We start from the raw sequence: 21,469 nt of genomic DNA, 5'->3' as shown, positions 1-21,469 counted from the left end.
CATTTATACTGCATATTTTTACAACGGTTTTCAGGTTTTTTTTGAGCTCCGTGGCCAAAGAACACCAAGCTAATAAAACAGTTTAGCTGTTGACCTTAGTGTTCTATCGCACAGCACTGTCAGATTTTCTTTTTGAGGACACAACATTAAATATATCCAGCAGTATTGCTGAAATAATGGAGCCAAAATGGCTCCGAAAACAATCATTATCTTTAAAGATTGAGATGCTATTAAAGCAGATCAAATTGCCCATTACTTTCCTTAATATCATTTTTTTATCACCACAAGGTTATTTGGATTTTATGCCTGAGGCAAGAAAACTTTTTCTTTAAGATAATGCATAAAATAATATTAATAGATAACATTATCTCAATTATGAAGCTTAACAAAATTTGTGATTAAGCTATCCACTTCTTCTCAGTGATTATGAACCATAAACTGTCCATAGAAGAAAAGGCAGTAGGGTGCACTGATTCAAATCAGGGCAATTTAAATCTGCATTTTTTTAAAAAAACCCAAGCATTAAATCAAGTGCCTGGTTGATATGTCATCAGGGGTGTCAACTTGAATAAGACACTGGGGGAAGCAGCTAAGCCCTGCCTCATATAATACATTACATGATGTATTATATGAGGAGGGGCAGCAGTGAGGGAGAAGTGAAGGTGGCTTGTGGCGGTGTGGTGGGGAGAAGTAAGGTCGGTCATGCCTTCTTTTTGCTCCTTAGTTGGCTGGAATGGAGGAAAGGATGGATGTTCCAGGTGTGGGAGAAAGTGACAACTATCAGCCAGGATTTGTTCTCAGTCTCTTCCAGCGGCATCATAAGGGGCTGCCATTGGGAGAGGGAGACTGTCTTTGCTTCAATATTCAGGGTGTGGCTGGGAGCAGAGCAAAATACGAGCAAGAACTAAGGACACATCACATCCAAGCTATATACAACATCTAGGATTCAGGCAGGTAGGGCAGTGCCCTCTTCCTCAATGGATAAAGAAGGCATTTATTTATTTTACATGTATACAGCACACCACCTTTTCCTCTGTGGAGCTCAAGATGGCGTACATAGTTCTCCCTTCTCTGTTTTATCATGACAACAACCTAGTGAGATGCATTGGGCTGAGAAATAGTGACTGGCCCACTGAGCTTCTTGGCTGAGAGGAGATTCAGCTCTGGCCTCCAAGCCCATAGTCCAGTCATAGGCAAACTCCGGCCCTCCAGATGTTTGGGACTACAATTTCCATCATCCCTGACCACTGGTCCTGTTAGCTAGGGATGATGGGAATTGTAGTCCCAAACATCTGGAGGGCTGGAGTTTGCCTATGCCTCCCATAGTCCAACACTCCAACCATTGCACCATACCAGTTACAAGGAGAAAGGAGTGCTGTGCCCTCAGAAGGCTTGGAGGAAAAAGATGACCCTGGGGGTTCCTTTCCAACTCTAAAATTCTACAATTCCATGATTCTAGAGCGCAGTAAGTTTGTCATTGGGAAGGTGGTGCCTGCAGTCTTAATAAAGTTGGGGGAGACAAAGGAGTTGTGGCAACATAGTAAATTTTAAGAATGTATTTTTACATTGTTGTAACCTACCTGGGGACCTTATGGTGGAGGTATGCAATAAGTAAGTAAGTAAGTAAGTAAGTAAGTAAGTAAGTAAATCATAGAAGGTATATTTTGAGATCTGTTAGACCCAGTGTTGAGTCAGAGCAGAGAGGGGGGAAGGGTTAAAAAAGGTAAAGGACCCCTGGATGGTAAGTCTAGTCAAAGGTGACTATGGGTGTGGCACTCATCTTGCTTTTCAGGCGAAGGGAGCTGGTGTTTGTCCACAGCTAGCTTTCTGGGTCATGTGGCCAGCATGACTAAACCACTTCTGGTGTAATGGAACACAGTGATGAGTGGAAGAGTGCACAGAAACACTGTTTACCTTCTCACCACAGCGGTACCTATTTATCTACTTGCACTGGCATGCTTTCGAACAGCTAGGTTGGCCGAAGTTGGGACAGAGCAATGAGAACTCAACACTGTCACGTGGATTTGAACCGCCGACCTTCCACTCGGCAAGTCCAAGAGGCTCAGTGGTTTAGACCAGTGTTTCCCAACCTTGGGCCTCCAACTGTTTTCGAACTACAATTCCCATCATCCCTGACCACTGGTCTTGCTAGCTATGGATGATGGGAGTTGTAGTCCAAAAACAGCTGGAGGCCCAAGGTTGGGAAACACTGGTTTAGACCACAGTGCTACCCGTGTCCCTTCTAGGCAAAGGAAGGTTATCCAGTGATGAAAATGACAACTGCTATTTTGGGCACAAGAACTAAAAATCTGATTTCCACTTTTTGTTTGTTTGTTTGTTTACTTGTGTTTACTTACCGGTAATTTTTTTCAAAATCCACAGTTAAACCAATATAATGGTCATAATGACTGCGATAAAGCTGATTCTACAACATACAAAGAAAAATGTGAAGTAAATGCAACAATAAAGCAATCACATATTCTCCAGGGCAAGATAATTCAGCTGTCCCATAGGAAGTGCAGAATCAGGCAAGACAGAAAGAGGTTTGTAATTACGAACATAGCATGTCCATGCTGTTTAAAAATAAAATTAAAGCTTTTCAATTAAAACAAATTAAAACCTGTCAGTTACGAAATCAAACCTTTATTAGGCATTATGCAAATAAAACCGTAAGAAGGAAAATAACATGTAAAAGCCTTGAAATATATATAAAAAGGCAGCAGTTGGCTACAATCATATATATATATATATATATACATATAAAATCAGTGGTTTTCCTTGTTAACCTGCTCCTTGGAGGACTGCAGCCAAAAACTCGGCTACCCCCGCCGTAACCCTTTGGTCAACGTCGGATAGGCAGAATCCCGCACATTTACCTTGCTGGGGTTCCAGACCACCCAAAAGAGGGGACAGCACGCGTTGACGGAGCGTACTGTACAATGGGCAATGAAAGAGAATATGCTCTACAGTGTCCGGGACATTCATAGAGCATCTGCAGAATCTCTTGTTTCTAGGGATGTTTTGATATCTTCCCCAGACAAATGCTGAGGGAAAGACATTCAACCGGGCCAGCATAAAAGCCCTACGTTGGGCTGGGATTATTAATTTAGTGACGTAATTGACTCTGCTATCTAAGATATTTAAATCATAGAATATGGGGGAGCAAATTTTGTTTACAGCCGCCATAATATTTTGTCTCTCCACATCCTTTAGTCTAGCTAGGATATTTTGGAAAATGTATTGCTCATTAGAATTATACAGGGGCTCCAGCTCGATGCCTAAAGATTCAATCTTTTTTTCGAGGTACTGATACCATCTTGATTTATAGGAGTCCTTGAGCAGATCAGCGAGCAGGCTTGATGGAGAGCAGCGAAAGTGGTAGCGTAACCAGTACTTTATTGAGGTGGACCAGGCCCAATATTCCATTGTGTGTATGCCTATTTCCTGTCAGTTACAATGAGGGTAAGCACAGAAGAAAGTTTGTTAAAAAAATGTTTCCATTTTAGCTGGTTATTTGAAGATTTCTATTTTCTATATAACTCAGTAACATTGCACCCCACTCCACCAGCTTCCAGGCCATAATATAGCACGGTGTTTACCTAGTCTGTTGTTCATTTAGTGAATTTGTCATTCTTAGTGAAGACAAAGAAGAGGAAAAGTAACAAATGACATAAAAGGAGAAAATAAAGAGGAAAGAAATAATAATAATAATAATAATAATAATAATAATAATAATAATAATAATAATAATAGTTTTAAAATTTATATTCCACCCATCTTGCTGGGTTTCCCTAGCCCCTCTGGGCGGCTTATAACATATATAAAATCACAAAAAAGCATAAAACATTGGAAAAGAAAATATCCTATATGAGCAACAAACAAACCAATAAATTAATAGAAACCAACAGCAGCAGCAATAATAAGCAATTTACAGTTATACCCAAATTAAAATAACCACCAACCAACTAAACATTTAACCAACTAGAAGAGGGAAGGGATACGAAGGGGCTAGAAAGAAGTTTTCATAATGGGTGAAGAGAAAGGTAGAAAGGGTGGTTGGGCAGGTGAAGACAGAAGGTGAAACTCTGAGTGATAAGCCCACCATACTTTCAAGAGAGGCCCCATAGAATCTATTGAGAAGTTTCTGCTCTTCCCAAACATTTGATGGCATATTACCAGAACCATCAAGTTTCTTAGAAAACGATTTCTGCATGGCATTTTTAACTCTGGTGGAATTAAAATTACATGCTTAGTCACAAAAATAAATACTGAAACAACTATTTTTAGGTTTTGAAAGAACCCGGTGTGCTGGAAAGTAGTTCAATATAGCCACAGAAAATGCCAGCTCCAACAGGAATGGAAAATATAACTTCTTGTGAGACCTAACAAGAGGAGCATAATCAGAAACTGTTTGATGGGCACTGTACCTCAGTTCCTGTTAAATTTCTTCTCATGTGGTTGGACGGATTGAGATAATTGCCAGCACAAGCAATGCCTGGAAAGTCTAGTACTAGATTTGGCATTTATCACACAACCTGGTCAGCCCATTCAGGAATCCTATTTCCATACCTGTGTGGACCCCTGATCACATGGAAACTATTATCAGCATATTGCTGTGGCTGTGAATCATGCCTGAATTGTAACAATTATTTGGGGGGTGGGGTGATGGTGAGAGGAATGTATATAGATTTCTATTTGGCAAGTCTCACTTCCCCATCAGTGCCTTGTTTTACAATGGAAGCATACGACCACAAAGGCTCAAATTAGGTCTTTTAGGCTGCAATCTTCTACAGACTTATTTGAAAGTAAGACCCATTGAAGTCAAGAGACTTACTTCTCCGCAGACATGCATAGGATTGCACTAATTATCTCTGCAAGCTTCGGTGACCCCATGCAGAAGAAAATGTTCGTCAGGCAACAAAATGGCTATTATCAAACAATGTATCTGGCTCTTTTTAAAACCCAGCTATATTTGATTAAGAAAGCAGATGTTCCATATATTTCTTACGTATTTCCACAAAAACTGTCTTTCACTTTCACTTTCAATGACCACAAGATCTGCATGTTGCTTCTTGCAGAATTCCCATGCTCTTTCTGCAGATGAACCCACATTGCTGAAATAGTACTCGCTCTCATTATGCAAAATCCAGCCATTTTCAATTCTTATAAATTCATTTTCTGCAAAAGAAAGCATATTTTTATTTATTTGATTTCAAATATTTCTCAGCTACCCTTCATCAAAAGATTTTGAAGAGGTATATAAACATGTGAATAACATTAATTCACAGAACAAGCGGTCCAGCTAAGCAACTTCAGTGATCTTAATGAGGACCCTCCTACTTTAGACAGATACATTATTTCAGTTTTGAAACTTACAAGGACTCCCCACCACCACCACCACACTCCCCTTTTCTACTCCATGCTTTATTCCTGTTCACATTCAACTAAAAACAAAACAGTTTGGTTACCCCGATAAAATATTTCAAAAGTAAAATATGAAAAGAGCACCTAGAACCATGGACATATATTTCCCAAGGGGGAAAAAAGTTGGTTCAGTGGTGATAATAACAGCATTATTTGGGGGGGGGGACATGAGCTAAAATGCAAGTATGCAAGACACTGCATTTTTAAAGGTACTGTCTTATGATTTCACATAAGGTAGCTGGTAAAGTACCAGTGGTCCTTTGAGGGGCAAGGTGCATGAGAGGTTTAGTAGTAGTTTGGATGCTCTTGGAGAGAACTGATTTTCTTGGCCTTTTCAGTCTGGGTTTCGGACCAGATATGAAACAGAATCAGCCTTCATCCCCAAGATGGGCGATCTTTTTGTGGAGAAGGGCAGTGGGGTTGTGACATCATCACTCTTGAACTTATTTCAGTGGGGCTTAATTCTGGGTAGACATACTTAGTACAGTCGTACCTTGGTTGCAGAATGGAATGTGTTCCGAGAGTCCATTCGGCTACTGGAACCATTCGAAAACCAAGGCGTGGCTTACGATTGGCTGCAGGAGCTTCCTTCAGCCAATTGGAAGCTGGGGAAGCCACACCAGACATTTGACTTCCAAAAATCATTGGAAAACCAGAACACTCACTTCCGTATTGTGATTGTTCGCGAGCCAAAACGTTCAGCGACTAAGCCTTTCAAATTCCAAGGTATGACTGTACTGAGATGACATCTCTCTTGCTCTCACTCACACTCAGTAGTTGCCTAGTACAACTAAACTTCAGGCAAGCAGGTGGTTTTTCTGAAGCTGGAGAACCACATTCTGCCAGTGTGTGTGCTAATTTGTGTGTATCAAGCTATTAAATTGTGCACTGGTAGTGCAGCCTGGAAAAAAAGTGGAGGGACAATCCTACACTCCAAAGCGGTACAATCTTCTTAGCCTAGCCAATGAAAATGCAAAAATAATAAAGGGGTGGGGGAGGAGAAGTTATAAGAATATGATGTACAGCAGCTAAGGAGATCTGACACTCAGGAACATAGGGGGTGCCTAAGCCAAACCACTGGTCCTCCTAACTGAGTACTGTCAATACCGCCAGGCTGTAATCTCCAGGGTTTCAGTCAGGGATGTCTCCCAGTCCTACCTGGAGATATGGAGGACCTGGGACCTCCCTCATGCAAATCAGATGCTCTATCACTAAGATACAGTCCCTCCCCAATTATACGTAATCCAAGCAAGCAAGCCCAGGTTAGGAAGCAGCTGCCTCTGGCTCCTGACAGAATTTCCAATGGATGAAAAGAAACTGATGGGGTGGCTCCTCTCTCACTTTCCCTGGGGCTACTTAAACTTGTGTTACCTGACTTCTGGCGGAAACTGCAGCCATGATAAGAAGTGCGAGATAAACCCTCCGGGGGATCTCGAGTGGTGTGGGGGCTATTTGAGAGGTTTCGCGAAGGCTACGCAGACCTCGGAACCTCGGGAAGAGATCCTGAGGGGCGCTGTTACCCAGCGGTGCCCAGAGGTGCTCTCTTGCTCCCTGGGTCTCAATAATAGACTCAGGGACAGGATTGAGCTGCGGGCACGAAGGGGGAGCAACTTTAAACCCACACCGTGATGCCTCAGACTTCTTATGAAAGCAGTTAGCTTCGAAAACCAACAACGAATTCGGACCTACAGCTGACGGAGCAAATCCGAGCACTGCTTTAAAACTTGAAATCTACTAGAATTCGGCGAGTTACGGGATGCAGAAAGGGAGTCCGTCCCGGACAACTGGGAGAAAATGGTGCACGACGGAAGGTTGGAGGAAGGAGGAGTGAAAAGAAGTTTCTGCTGAGTGAGTGTTACTTTTTAAGCCCTCAAACACGAATTACAAAGTGTTGAGGCAAAGCTACTTTTGAAATGACTACTAGGGAAAAAGTACTGTAGGTGTCTTTTGATTGGCTTGGGACGGGTCTCTGTCGGACGGAGGCAAATTACTAAATAATTCACCGCACTCCTCCATTTTAAGTGAAGAGGGGCGCAGCTATACTGGACTTACAAAAAGATTTGGACCGCTGACTCAAAGAGAAAGCAAGGAGAAACCCTGACGGTAGGCTTCTACACTGACTTTTAACAGTTTCTTGAGGGGGCCAAGACCAATATTAAAGGAACAAAGAAAACAAGGGGGGTTTAATCTCCCCCTCCCTCCCCCCCTCCGCCATCGGGAGGAAGAAGAAGCCGGAAATTACGCTTCGGGAACTTGGGAGCCTTACACAATCCGCACGTGGTTTGAAACAACCTTATGGACTGATAGAAGAAGAGAAGAAAACACACGGAGGATAACAAATAAACTATTACCTTTTGCCCTTTGGAATATTTGTCTGAAGACTCTCGGACTTCCCTGCTGCCTCCTGTGTGTTGGAGGACGAGGGGAGCGGAGGGATAGAAGTGAGGGACGTGCTGGGAGTGAAGATACAGCGCGTGGATTAGGGACTGCCACCGTGTGGGGAGCTAAAAAAAATTACATTCTAAAAGCAAAGAAGGCGGGAAAGTGCTCCCCTGGTGGCTGGCTGAAACATCGTGTGGACTGACTTTGTGTGATATATATATAAGATTTAAATTTTTGTATAATATATATTTAAGATGTCCGGGAAAAATGGGAAAAAGGGAATAGGGACCCCAGCAGAGAGATGCCCATCTAGGCAAGAAAATGGAAAAGAAAACAAGGAATATGAGAGCTTACTGGGGGAAATAAGAAAAGAGTTTAAGCAGAATGAGCAATATATAGAGAGAAAATTATTGGAGGTCCAGGAAGCGCTAGACAAAAAATTGGAAATGGTGGTGGGAGAGTTGACAGGAAAGGTAAAAGACTTGGAAATAAGAACTAAGGTGGTAGAGGATTCAAACAAACGCAATCAGAAAGATCTAAAGGAAGTAAAAAGACAGACAGAACAAATTAGAGGAGAAATTACAGAAATGAATATGGCACAGGAGGAGATGTTGGATAATCTATCTACTCTGGAGATGCGTCAAAAAGAGCGAAATTTGAAATTCAGGGGTCTCCTGGAGACGCCAAATGAGAATATAAGAGATAAAATAATAAGAGAACTGGCTGGGTGGATGGAACTAAGAGAAGAAGATATTGGCCCAATGATAATGAATGTATTTAGAATAAAGGTTAGATCAACGAAGGCAAGGGTAAAAAAGCTTCCTGGAGACGTCCTAGTCATGTTTAACTCATTGGACATAAGAAATGAAATACTGAGACTGAATTACAACAAAAATCTATGCATAGATGGAGTGAAAATCTTGATTTTTAGGGAGATCCCTGCCAGGTTTCTGAAACGAAGGGGAATTTATAAAGAAATGGTGAGTCTACTGAAAAGGAATGGAATTCAGCATAGATGGGAATTCCCAGAAGGAATCTCCTTTTACTTTAAAGATAAAAGATTCAAACTAACTAGCCCCCAAGAGTTAGAAAAATTATTCAGAAGATACGACAAAGAGTTAGGGAGGACAGGGAAAATAAAACCAAGACAGGATCAGAAAGAGGAAGGAAAGGAAAAGGAGAAAGAAGAACAACGTCAGGAAGAAGAGGAGGAACAAGAAGAAGAGAGAGAGGAATCAGAAGAAGAAGACAACAACAAAGAACAGTAAATTTAGCGCAACTGAGTGGGTACTCGTAGATAAAAGAAATAATGAACCTGAAAGTATTTTCCTGGAATGTTAATGGGATGAACAATTTAAACAAGAAAAGTTAACCATGTTTTGATTAAACGAAACCTAGATATCATATGCCTGCAAGAAACGCATGTAGCAAAAAAGCATAAAAGAATTTTAAGTAATAAAAAACTGGGCCAAGAGTTTATCGCGTCAGATTCAAACAAAAAGAGAGGCGTGGTAATATATGTAAAAGAGAAGCATGACCCAAAATTAATTTTTAAGGACGATGAGGGAAGAATATTGATTGTACAAATTGGGTTCCAAGGGGGAAAATGGCTGATTGTGGGGATCTATGCCCCAAACGATAAGAAAGCGGAATTCTACACAAAGTTGAATGAAATAATGTTAGAGTATTTAGATCAGAAATTGATATTACTGGGAGACTTTAATGGAGTAGTGGTACCGGACTTAGATAGATTAACAAAGAGGCGAAATACATATGAAGGCAAACTCCCAAAGGCCTTCTTTGATATGGCCAATACATTGGGAGTAATTGACATCTGGAGATTAAGGAACCCAACAGTAAGACAATTTTCATTCCACTCTGAACCAAACCAAAGCTTCAGCAGAATAGATCAGATCTGGGTCTTTAAGATTCTAACACCAAGAGTAACTAGAATTGAAATCCTCCCAAGAACCCTGTCAGATCATAATCCGCTATATATGGAATTAAAAGGAAAGGACCCTTCTATACATAGATGGAGAATGAATGAGAGCTTATTTAATGACCCGAGAGTAGTGGAAACTGCAAAGGAGACAATAACAGACTATTTTAAATGGAATCTAAACAAAGAAACACCAATTGAAACAGTCTGGGACGCGAGCAAAGCGGTGATGAGGGGTTTCCTGATTCAAAAAAACAGCTTCCAGAAAAGAGGGAGAGAGAAGAAGAAAGAGGAGATCCTGTCCCAGCTCATCGAGAACGAAAAACAGCTAATAACAAAACCCAAAGATGAAATAATAAAACGAAATATAAAAATGCTGCAGTCTCAGTTCTCCATGGTGGTGGGACAGGAGATCGAATGGAAAATAAAAACTATGAGACAAAAAAATTTTGAGTCGGCCAATAAAGTTGGGAGATTCTTGGCTTGGCAAATAAAAGCAAGACAAAAACAGAACACAATCTGTAAAATAAAAGACGGGGATAAAATGATTGAGGACCCAAAAGAAATTAGAAAAGTATTTCAGAGATTCTATAGAAATCTTTATAGGAAAGATAAAGAAGACAATAAGAGAATAGAAAAGCATATCCATGACCATAAACTACATCAAATCTCAGAAGAAGAAAAAAGAATGCTTAACCAGGAGATAACAGAACAAGAGGTCACGAAGGCAATAAAAAGAATGAAAATAGGGAAGGCCCCAGGACCGGACGGTATCTCAGCAAAGTATTACAAAACACTATCGCAATACCTGACACCTGTTCTAAGTGAAGTAATGAATAAAGTTTTAAGAGAAGGAAGGATGCCAAACACCTGGAAAGAAGCTTATATTACACTGATCCCGAAGAAAGAGGGGGATATATTAGATGTAAAAAATTTCAGACCAATTTCGTTATTGAATAACGACTATAAACTATTTGCGGATATACTAGCGAATAGACTAAAAATGGTGTTAAATAAGGTGATACACAAGGACCAAACAGGCTTTCTGCCGGGGAGGCAACTAAGGGACAACGTAAGAAACCTGATAAATATAATTGAATATCTTGAAGTCAGAAATGAGAAACAGGCAGTATTATTGTTTATAGACGCGGAAAAAGCGTTTGATAATGTTTCTTGGCATTTCATGAAAGAAAACTTAAAAGTACTAGGAATTGGTGAAAATTTTTTGAGAGGTATTGGCACGATCTATTCGGACCAAAAAGCAAAGTTAATAATTAACAACAACATATCAGATAACTTTGAGATAACTAAAGGTACTAGGCAGGGATGCCCTTTGTCTCCCTTGCTATTTATTACAGTTCTAGAGGTCTTGAATAAGAAGCTAAGAGAATCATCAGAAGTCAGAGGCATTAAGGTGGGACGAAAAGAATTTAAGTTAAGAGCCTTCGCGGATGATCTAGTCTTAACGTTGGAAGAACCAAAACAAAGTGTGAAAGAGGCAATAAAAAGAATGGAAGAGTTTGGGAAGGTATCAGGGTTTAAACTTAACAAAAATAAGACGAAAATGCTAGCGAAAAATTTGAAGAAAGAAGAGATGGAAGAATTACAAGCAGACTCAGGAATCGCGATAGCTAAAAAAATAAAATATTTAGGAATTTGGATGACAACAAAAAACATAAACCTATACAAGGACAACTATGAGATGGTATGGAAAGAAATTAAGAAAGATATGGATATATGGAGTAGACTAAAATTGTCATTATTAGGCAGAATCTCTGTGATAAAAATGAATATATTACCTAGACTGCTATTTTTATTTCAAGCAATACCAGTGGTAAAAGGAATAAGACAATTTAAGGATTGGCAAAAAAACTTAGCGAAGTTTGTTTGGCAGGGAAAAAGGCCAAGGATAAAAATGAAGATACTAGTAGATAAGAAAGAGAGAGGAGGTTTTGATTTACCAGACCTGACTTTATATTATGAAGCATCGTGCTTGGTATGGTTAAAAGACTGGCTGACCTTAGAAAACACTGACCTATTAGATTTAGAGGGCCATGATAATAGATATGGTTGGCATTCGTACCTATGGTATAACAAAGTAAAGGTACATAAAGGTTTTCTAAACCATGTGATTAGGAAATCTTTATATGAAGTATGGGATCGGAATAAAAACCTCCTGGAAAGAAAGACACCGTGGTGGATATCACCAATTGAGGTGCTGACAACAAAAAAAGCAAACATGGAAGGGGAAAGAATAACATATGAGGATATTACTAGGAAAACAGCCCAAGGGATAAAGCTCAAACCATACGACCAAATTGAAAAGAGGTTAACAGGGTGGCTGCAATACCATCAGATCAGCGATTTATTAAAGGAAGACAAAAAAAGAAATGGGTTCGAAGATAAAAAATCGAAATTCCAAATCGAGTTAATAGACTGTAAAGATAAAACTTTATCAAGAATGTATAGCTTATTGCTAGAATGGTATACAAAAGATGAAGAAGTAAAGGAATCAATGATAAAATGGGCAATTGATATTGGGCATAACATTGAATTGGATGTGTGGAAAAGATTATGGAAGGAGGGTTTGAGATTTACAGGATGCATGGCTTTGAAGGAAAACTTGCTAAAAATGATGTATAGATGGCATTTGACGCCAGTAAAATTAGCTAAAATGTATAGGAAAAAAGAAAGAAAGTGTTGGAAATGTAAAAAGGCAGATGGGGACTATTTCCATATGTGGTGGACTTGCGATAAGGTAAAAAAGTTTTGGGAAGCAATTTATAATGAACTCAAAAAAATATTTAGATATACTTTCCCCAAAAGACCAGAAGCGTGTCTATTAGGCTTAATAGGAACAGAAATTAAAATAGAAGATCAAAATTTGTTCATGTATGCTACAGCTGCCGCGAGGACCCTTCTGGCCCACAGATGGAAAGTACAAGATATACCAACTATACAGGAGTGGCAGGCGAAGTTGACAGAATATGCAGAACTTGCCAAACTGTCAGGGAGGATCCGGGACCAGGGAGATCAAAGATACCAAAATAACTGGAGTAAATTTATTGAATACTTAAAGAAGAATTGTAAAGAGGTCAAGACACTAGCAGGATTGACATAATACCTCCAATGTATAATAGTAGTAACTTGAGAATGATATGTGTGATGGAAAGAGGATAAATATACCAGTTGTGGGGAGGGAGGGGGGTCGTGACTTGGCAGAGTCAAAGGAAATGTATGGTGCTATTACAATTTGTTGGAAAAGAATATGTAAGGAAAACAATAAAAATTCACTTGCAAAAAAAAATAAACTTGTGTGACCTGAGGGAAGGCAGAGTTGAACAAGCCCAAGCCAGGGAGCACTTGCATCTTTGGCAGAACCATCAATGGCCCAAGAGAGCTGATAAGGCAGCCCCAGCCCCACTTCCCATGGTGCTGCTTAAAAGAGGCATGCATGACCCAAGGAAAGGTGGAATCACCCAACATACCAAAACCAACGACTGGATCTTTTTTCACTGTTACATCTGAAAAACAAAACACATTAATTATAATGGCCCCTAGCGTAATTTCTATTTTCTTACATCGTTTCATATTGCAAACAGGAGTACATAAAAATTAAAGTGTCATTTATAGCATATGACATTTCTGTAATTCTGACAGAATAATGCGACAGAACAATCAGTGGCTTCTGTATTCACAAAGAGTTTGATGCACTAGATCCCTCGTTCTCATCAAAATGGAACACAGGGGGATCCCCACTTACACTGGGGTTTTGTTCCCGGCTACCATGTGCGTCGCTGGGATGAACATGAGTGGGGATTTCCCTGTTCTGCCCACACCTTGTACTGCTCCTGCCCCTTTTGGTGCCAAAAAGGACACACATGTCAGCGGGAGCATGCATGCTCATCATGTGCAAGTGGGGAGACACCTGTACTTCATATCTCATAATATGAAAGCCAAGGATCTGAACTCTGCAACATTCTTAATGACAGCTGAATGTATTTCACATTATTATTTCCTCCTCTGAAAAGTTAGGCATGTAATAAACATGTTAAAATGCCAGGTTTCAGCAGAGCAGCAAAAAGCCTGTTCACTTTGCTTAATGAACTAGTGTTAGATTAAAAGGGTACCTTACCTCTCTTTATTTGGCAAACCCAATTCTTAAAATGTTCACACCAGTCAGAATTCTGCCACGAACTATAGACATACATGGCTCTGCATCCCGTGTCTTCATGGTAACGATCACTAACATAAAAATTCCTTTCAAAGTCTACCTACAGTGGGAATAAAGATTTCTTACTCTTTCTAAAAAAAAAAAAAAAAAAGCTTTAGCGGTAATATACAGAAAAGGAGACAGACTTATGTTGCAGTCTTTGAAAGATTTGTACACATGTGTGCATGTGCATATGTAGAGAGAGAGATGGGCTGTCATTTGTTTATTAATATTGTGTTGATCCTATAGGTTATTATAAAGAATCAGTTCTGGTCACTGTAAGTTATCTAGATGACTGGCCCTGTGGCCCATGCCTTTGGCTTTCTAACTACAAGCGAGTTGAGGGAGGGGCCCCCACCCATTTTTCCTCTAATGCCAAACCACTTCCTTTGTTACTGGGATGGCCAGTTACCTTACCAAGAAGCTAGCCTGGCTGTTCCAGGAATCTGAATCATTGCTTAGATTTTAACACTTGTTGGTTCCAGGAATGCAGCCTACCTGCCCACATACTCAAAACAACATAAACCAGGCAGTCAACGTGTGCTGTCCTGCTCTAGTATCCTTGTTTTTGAAATAAAAAAAATGTTCATTTAAACATATAAAAACAAATCTAATCCAAGCAGCAACTCTTCAGCACTGGTGGAAGAAGAGGGGGCGGTGGGAGCGCATTACCCCCAGCAGCGCGATCCTGGTGGGGTGCCTACCTGACCCGCGCTGGGCGCTGCACCCCACAGGCGGCGCGCCACGGCCCCAGGATGCATGCCACGCTCCTCTGGGCAGTGCACAATGCTCCCGGGACGCGTGCCATGCCCCCAGGATGTCAGCCAGCCACGCCCTCGTCTGCTCTCCACCCCCCATTGCTGGAGCATGAAGCTCCACCACTGCTTTGTAGTAACTGCCGTAAGTGTTGAATCTAAAAATGAGATTACAAGCAAATCATGTTTATAAAAACTAAAATTTCCAGTGACTTAAAATCGAAAACACTGCTATGGGATCTGTCAAAGTTCAGTTCGAGAGTAAGAGGTCATTTACTTACAGGAGATCCATCACTCCAAGTATATCCTTTATTGGGTGCCAACTCACTGAAACCAGTCCAATAATGACCATAATTTTTCCTAATTCTAAAATATATAACAATAAATATACAGAGATCAGAAAATTGCAAACAGAGTATGGATGTAGATACAGTTGGTGTTTTAAACTTCATGGTACAGACCACTCCCCATTTACACAAGAGATACATTCCAAGGCACCATACCTTTAAGTAAAACCATGTTATTGAACACCATTGAAAAAGCCTGTAAACACCCTCCAAAACCTCTGGGAACCTTTTTTTTTATAAAAACAGCAGACCACTGAACTCTGCCACAATTGCTCCCTCCAAACCTCCATTCTCAAACTCCAACTCTCCACTGGCCTCAAAGGTCAATGCAAAGGCTGCTGGGATTGCCCTTGGAAAAGCTAATGAGATTGCTATGTGCTGTTTTTGTGCCATTTTTGCACTCTTTGGGGCTGTTTTTGTGCTTTGCCGTGCCACTTACGGGTTTGCAGCAACGCGTGTCAATGGGAAGTTGTCTGTATTGTGACTAGCTTGATATTCTTTAGAAAAATAGCATAAATGAATCTATCACCAGTTCATACATTTAATTTTTGGTACAGTATCAGATTTCTGGAGCGGGTGTGCTGTTTGGAGCAGGAACTGTGTGTGTCTAATTTCTGCTCACATGGTCAATTCTTAAGCACACCTGGATTTCAAACTAAGTTATTGGTTCTGTATAGCTGACCACATTATAATCCAGGTGTCCCCAGTCCTCTGCAGCCCATGAGTTCATTTATACATTTGATAAAACTTTCTCCTTTTGCTTCCCAGAAGCCTACCTCAGAACAAAGCTAACTATGTGACAATGTAGTGCCTTCTAGGAAAATCGGTAGCTCCCAGCTGCCGGTCACTGGGATGAATGTTCAAGAAGTGGTGGGATAATATGAAATATGGGAGGAGCCAGCATCAGCTCTTACTTTTAGTAAAGCTTGGCAAAGTGGCGACTCAAAGCAGTGGCATAGCGTTAGTTGTTGGCGCCCGGGGCAGGCAAGCCACTGATGATGCCGGAGAGCCCCCACCCCAGACAAGCAGGGCCATGCTGCTTTTCCACCCACATAACCATCACCCTACAAGTGAGCCTCGCTCTTACTGGACATGCACACAACCCTATGCACATGGTTCATTTATGGAAACAGGAGGTGCTCTTGGAAAGTGTGGGGCAGTAGGAAAAGTTACCACCTCAACATATAGCAAGTTGTGTTTCCTTTACAATCGTATCTTGGTTTTTCAAACAGCTTACCGTATTTTTCGCCCTATAGGACGCACCGTCCCATAAGGCACACCTAGTTTTTTGGGGGGAAATAAAGGGGGGAAGTATTCCCCCCCCCGGCGTGGGGCTGGGATGGGGGAAGCCTGAGCTTCCCCCGACCCCAGCCCCCAGAACAGGCAACTCTCCGCAAGCCGTGGGAGCCCAGCCCCGGGCTCCTGTGCCTTGCGGAGAGCTGCACGAAGCCTGGGCGCGCTGAATTCAGCGCGCCCAGCCTTCGGCATGCAGGCAACTCTCCGCAAGCAGCAGGAGCCCGGCACGGGCTCCCACGGCTTGCGGAGATCTGCACGAAGCCTGGAGAACGAGAGGGGTTGGTGCGCACCGACCCCTCTCGTTCTCCAGGCTTCAGCGAAAGCCTGCATTCGCCCCATAGGACGCACACACATTTCCACTTCATTTTTGGAGGGGGAAAAGTGTGTCCTATGGGGCGAAAAATATGGTAGTTCTCGAATGTTTTGGCTCCCGAATGCCACAAACCCGGAAGTGACTGTTCCAGTTTGCAAACTATTTTAGGAAGCCAAACTTCCGACGGGGCTTCCGCAGCTTCTGACTGGCTGTAGGAGCTTCCTGCAGCCAATCAGAAGCCGCACTTTGGTTTCTGAACGTTGTGGAAGTTGAACGGACTTCCAGAATGGATTCTGTTCAACTTCCAAGGTACAACTGCATTGTAAGATAGTTACACACAAACTGCAGCTACAGAACCTGTGCAAAGAGAGAGGGGCGTGAGGGAAATGAGTGAGAGGCAGGCCATTTTAGTACATGCATTTCAGAGGAGAGAGGTGTTTGGGTTCACACCTTGGTTCAGGAAGTGTCAATTGGGAGGTTCACAAGAAAAAATGCAAATGTCTTCCCCAACCCTTTTTGATACTGAGACAAAGTGAAGGAAATACCATTTAATGAAACTCACAATTCCGTTATAACATTTCTTTCGTTTTCACTGTGAATAGAAGCTAGGTCTCCTCCAATTGCTCTACAAAAATCTTGCGCTTCGAACCAAGATTTCCTGTTCTTTTTTTCTTTGTAATATGCCTAAATGCATATAAATACAATTGCATATTGGTAATAACAAATCTTGCAAAATTCATTCACAGTGAGATCTTGTGTGGTCTGCATGAACACCTATTTGGCATTTAACAATGGTGGCTAATGACCAAAGCAGACATGGCATAATTGTACATGTTTTTAAAATGTGCGGAAATAGCTTTGTGCAGGAGGCTCCCACTGATGCCAGTTTGAACTTTCCTCCCAACATTTTGTCCCTCCCACCTGCTGCCCTTACTCCTGCCTTTGCACAAGGAACTCCCAGACTGGTGGTTCTTGAGAGAGCAGGTAACACAGGGAAGCACAAATCTCTCTGTGTTTCCATCTGAAAGTCCTGGATAAACTGCACAAGCACAGTCTCTCTTCTACAGAAGGTCAGAAGGTTGCTTCTTCTGCTCTAATGCCAGTTCTGTAAGTCCATTTTGATCTACTGCAAACCTACCAGAGATCTACCTTCCACCCTCCCCATCTATAAAACTTTTAATAAGCAATTGAATATTTACAGTTCAAATAAATCATGGATCCAAACCCCACTATAAAAAGAGTAACGATAAAAAACCTGCACTGAGCAGTAACACTGAAATTAAAACGGACATACAGTACTGAAATATGTATCCATCCTTGTTTTGAAACAAGCAAGAACTGGCACTGAAATTGACTCAAGAAATGGTATAAAGGTAAAGGTAAAGGTACCCCTGACCGTTAGGTCCAGTCGCAGACGACTCTGGGGTTGCGGCGCTCATCTCGCTCTATAGGCCGAGGGAGCCGGCGTTTGTCCGCAGACAGCTTCTGGGTCATGTGGCGAATCAGAGCAGCGCACAGAAACATCATTTACCTTCCCGCCAGAGCAGTACCTATTTATCTACTTGCACTTTAGCGTGCTTTCGAACTGCCAGGTGGGCAGAATCTGGGGCCGAACAATAGGAGCTCACCCCATCACGGGAATTCGAACCACTGACCTTCTGATTGGCAAGCCCTAGTCTCTGTGGTTTAGACCATAGCACCACCTGCATCCTCAAGAAATGGTATACCTACCTTAAAACACACATGTCTAGTACTGCTTGGATGCCATTCATTTGGACATGCAGGCAGAGGAGTTGGTTTGGGAGCAGGAGTTGTTGTCAAACCTTCTGCCCATCGTTTGCAGATGAAGGCTGCCTTCTCCTCACAGTTCACAACATCCCACAATCCAGCTGCAGTCCCAGTTCTCATGGCAACACAGCCGGGTTGTCGCCCTTTTGGAAGTACAAGAAAAGTTCAGCTGAGCCTTGTTCTTCACAGATATTCAAAACAATTGGAGAAAGCCTTTGTGAAATACCATTCCTGATGGACTTCAGGTAATACCTACCAGGCATTCCTGAGTTCCAGTGGGTGAACAGAACACCGTCTCCATTTGTCCAGTTGAATGTCCCTGGTTGCTCTACATCTGAAAGGCCGATCCAGAAATATTTTTCAGAATGAAGTCCAACTAGACTAGTCAGGAAGGCCTGTTCATATCTGTGGAAAAGAATATGTAATCAATTCTTTCGAATTATTTTTAATTTCCTATATATTAAAACTAAATTGATGGCCTACCACAGTACTCCTGTTGAAGTACAGAGCCTAGCAGGACGATGGACAGGTCACAGTGGAGAATGGGAAGTGTCTAAACCAATAGATCCACTATCACTAAGCAATATACCTGCATTTTGCATCTATCTATACAATTCAGTCTACAGCAATTTTACAAGTGAAAAACAAAAAATACAAGTGCATCCAGAGCAAATAACTGAAGCAGAAGAATCTCAGCCCAGGCTGCACATTAGGCGACATGTGTAACATACATACAGGGTAGGATTAAGGATTTTATAAGGAATTCTAGAAAACATCTACTCACTTGAGAGAGAAAAACAATGGATTTGAAAGTCTCCCCACCACCCAGGGACAATACAGGCAGCAACCATTATAGGCACAGCCAATATGTGTGTGTCTGTGCATGCATGCATCACGTTGAACCTGGAAGTGACCCAAACCCCATACAAAAATGGGCAGAACAGGGTGGGGGCAGAGGAGAATGAGGTGTTTGCAGGCTTTTTCAGTGGTGTTTCAAATATATGTAATTTCACTTAGACACACAGTGCCCTGTGTAAACTGGGAGTTGCATGTAATGAAATCAGTGACAAGGAGTGCAAGGTCCATGCAGTGCAGAAGTTTCAGGAAAGTGAGGCAAGCCACAGATTGCAAATCAAGTAGGAAATTCACAAGAAACATAGAGCAGCTAATTCAAGAAAGTAGCTTAGTCACAGGCTACAGGTCAAATCTTAATATTCATTATGTGACAAAGAAATATAGCAATTACACATTTCACTCACATAAAACACATATGGTTGTTAGTCCTGTTCACAATAGAGTAGACCCATTGAAATTAATGAGCACGGATAATTTATGTCCATCAGCAAGTTTAATGTGAGCAAACCTTAGCTGGAAACAACCCATAGTCACAAGAAAAGTAATAATTTCTCTTTCATGTCCAGCAAAGGGAAGAAGAAAGGAATACAGTATATGCCCTCCAAACAGCAAGACCATTTAGTTTTGATACCTGTTTTCCACAGAAGTCAAAGATCCATGATTTGCTGCACATGATGTCTTTGCTTCTGAAAATGTTGCAGATGTTTGTTCAATTAAGTAACAGTAGAAACCATGCCTTCTCCAGCCCTGTTGATATAGAAGAACCAACAACCATATGTTACCACAATATTACCAGGATGGAGACATTGCGTTTATTTTAATGGTGCTGCTGAACATTTACTGAGATGAGAATCACATCCACCATTGGACATCATGGAACTTACACAGAGTTCTCCTATATGTTGCCAGGGACAATGATGTCATCACCCCACCAGTGCACGAACTCGCAGTGCTTCTTTTTTATTGGATAGATCAATGAATCAGAGACCTTCAGCACTGTTGCCAGTAAGGTGCTACCCCAGCCAATGTGACAATCTTTATTATTATTTGCCCTTTTGAAAATTGGAGTAGTGTGAAACCAAAAAGTGAAAACAGAACAATCCTGATATATAACTAAGGGATAAAAGAGAAACTTTACATTTAAATATCTTAACAATGAAAGACTGATAAAGGGCCTTTAATGTACACATAGAGGCTCCAAGGCATATGCAAAAGCTTCCCTTGTCCAATACTTTTCTCTGACTCAGGAAATGCTCCATGTATTCAATAGAGGATCTTCAAATGCACGCGGGGCACTATCTGAATCGCAAAACGTTTTGTGTGGAATTCACCAGGGACAAATGTAAGGTTCTGCACTTAGGCAGAAAGAACCAGCTGCACCAATATAAGGCAGGGGACACCTGGATTGTCAGTAGTACATGTGAAAAGCATCTACGGGTCTTAGTAGGCTACAAGCTTAACATGAGTCAACAATGTGATACAGCAAAAAGAAAGAAAGAAAGAAAGAAAGAAAGAAAGAAAGAAAGAAAGAAAGAAAGAAAGAAGCTAATGCTATTCTAGGTTGCATCAACAGAAGTATAGTGTCCAGATAAAAGGAAGTTACAGCACTGCTCTATTCTGCCTTGGTCAGACCACACCTAGAATACTGTGTCCAATTCTGGGCACCACAATTTGAGAAGCATATTGGCCAGCTGGAATGTGTGCAGAGGAGGGTGTGCTGGTCCCGGGGGGAAGGTTACCGTTGGCGTAGTCAAAGTCCGGTCATGGGTCACTGGTCTGGAAACAGTTCACAAAGAGCGAGGCAAGGTCCGAAGCAGGAAGCCGGGCAGGGACAGGAACACTGGAAGGGCAGGTCCGGGCAGGAGCAGGTACTCAACAACGTTGCTCCCACAACCTGGGACCGGGCTGACTGGCCTTTATCTTCTCTGAGGCCAGGGGCGGCCCCGGCCCCCAGGAGACCCGCCTCCCCTGGCCTTAAGGCGAGCACTCCTCCTGGGAGAAACCAGTTCCCTCCGCCTCTCTGCCCTAAGCCTCTGCAGTTCAGGAGAGGCTGGGGAGTTACTGGACCCAGGGGGAGACTCACCTTCCTCTGGCAGGGCTGGGAGAGGCGCACCTGTAGGTACTGTGTCCTTAATCACCTCCGGAGCTAGAGTGGAG

At 41.8% G+C, this 21,469-nt stretch overlaps 1 protein-coding gene across 1 annotated transcript in view; it reads right to left on the bottom strand.

The window, feature by feature from the left end:
- LOC308569366 (macrophage mannose receptor 1-like) overlaps positions 1 to 21,469 on the bottom strand; it is a 41,880-nt gene that overhangs the window by 168 nt on the left and 20,243 nt on the right. The window contains exons 10-18 of the mRNA XM_081163182.1: positions 19,944 to 20,059; positions 18,714 to 18,862; positions 18,401 to 18,600; positions 17,232 to 17,353; positions 14,995 to 15,079; positions 13,881 to 14,019; positions 13,234 to 13,269; positions 5,009 to 5,178; positions 2,358 to 2,425 (exon numbers count right to left, since the gene is read on the bottom strand). Coding sequence (XP_081019308.1) covers positions 2,358 to 2,425; positions 5,009 to 5,178; positions 13,234 to 13,269; positions 13,881 to 14,019; positions 14,995 to 15,079; positions 17,232 to 17,353; positions 18,401 to 18,600; positions 18,714 to 18,862; positions 19,944 to 20,059 — 1,085 coding nt within the window. The remainder of the gene's footprint in view (positions 1 to 2,357; positions 2,426 to 5,008; positions 5,179 to 13,233; positions 13,270 to 13,880; positions 14,020 to 14,994; positions 15,080 to 17,231; positions 17,354 to 18,400; positions 18,601 to 18,713; positions 18,863 to 19,943; positions 20,060 to 21,469) is intronic.

The sequence above is a fragment of the Podarcis bocagei genome (assembly GCF_964188305.1).
Source record: "Podarcis bocagei genome assembly, chromosome: 12".
NCBI classification, from domain to species: Eukaryota; Metazoa; Chordata; class Lepidosauria; order Squamata; family Lacertidae; genus Podarcis; species Podarcis bocagei.
Note: the sequence above shows the minus strand (reverse complement) of the source record. Positions and strands in the feature narration are given on the sequence as shown.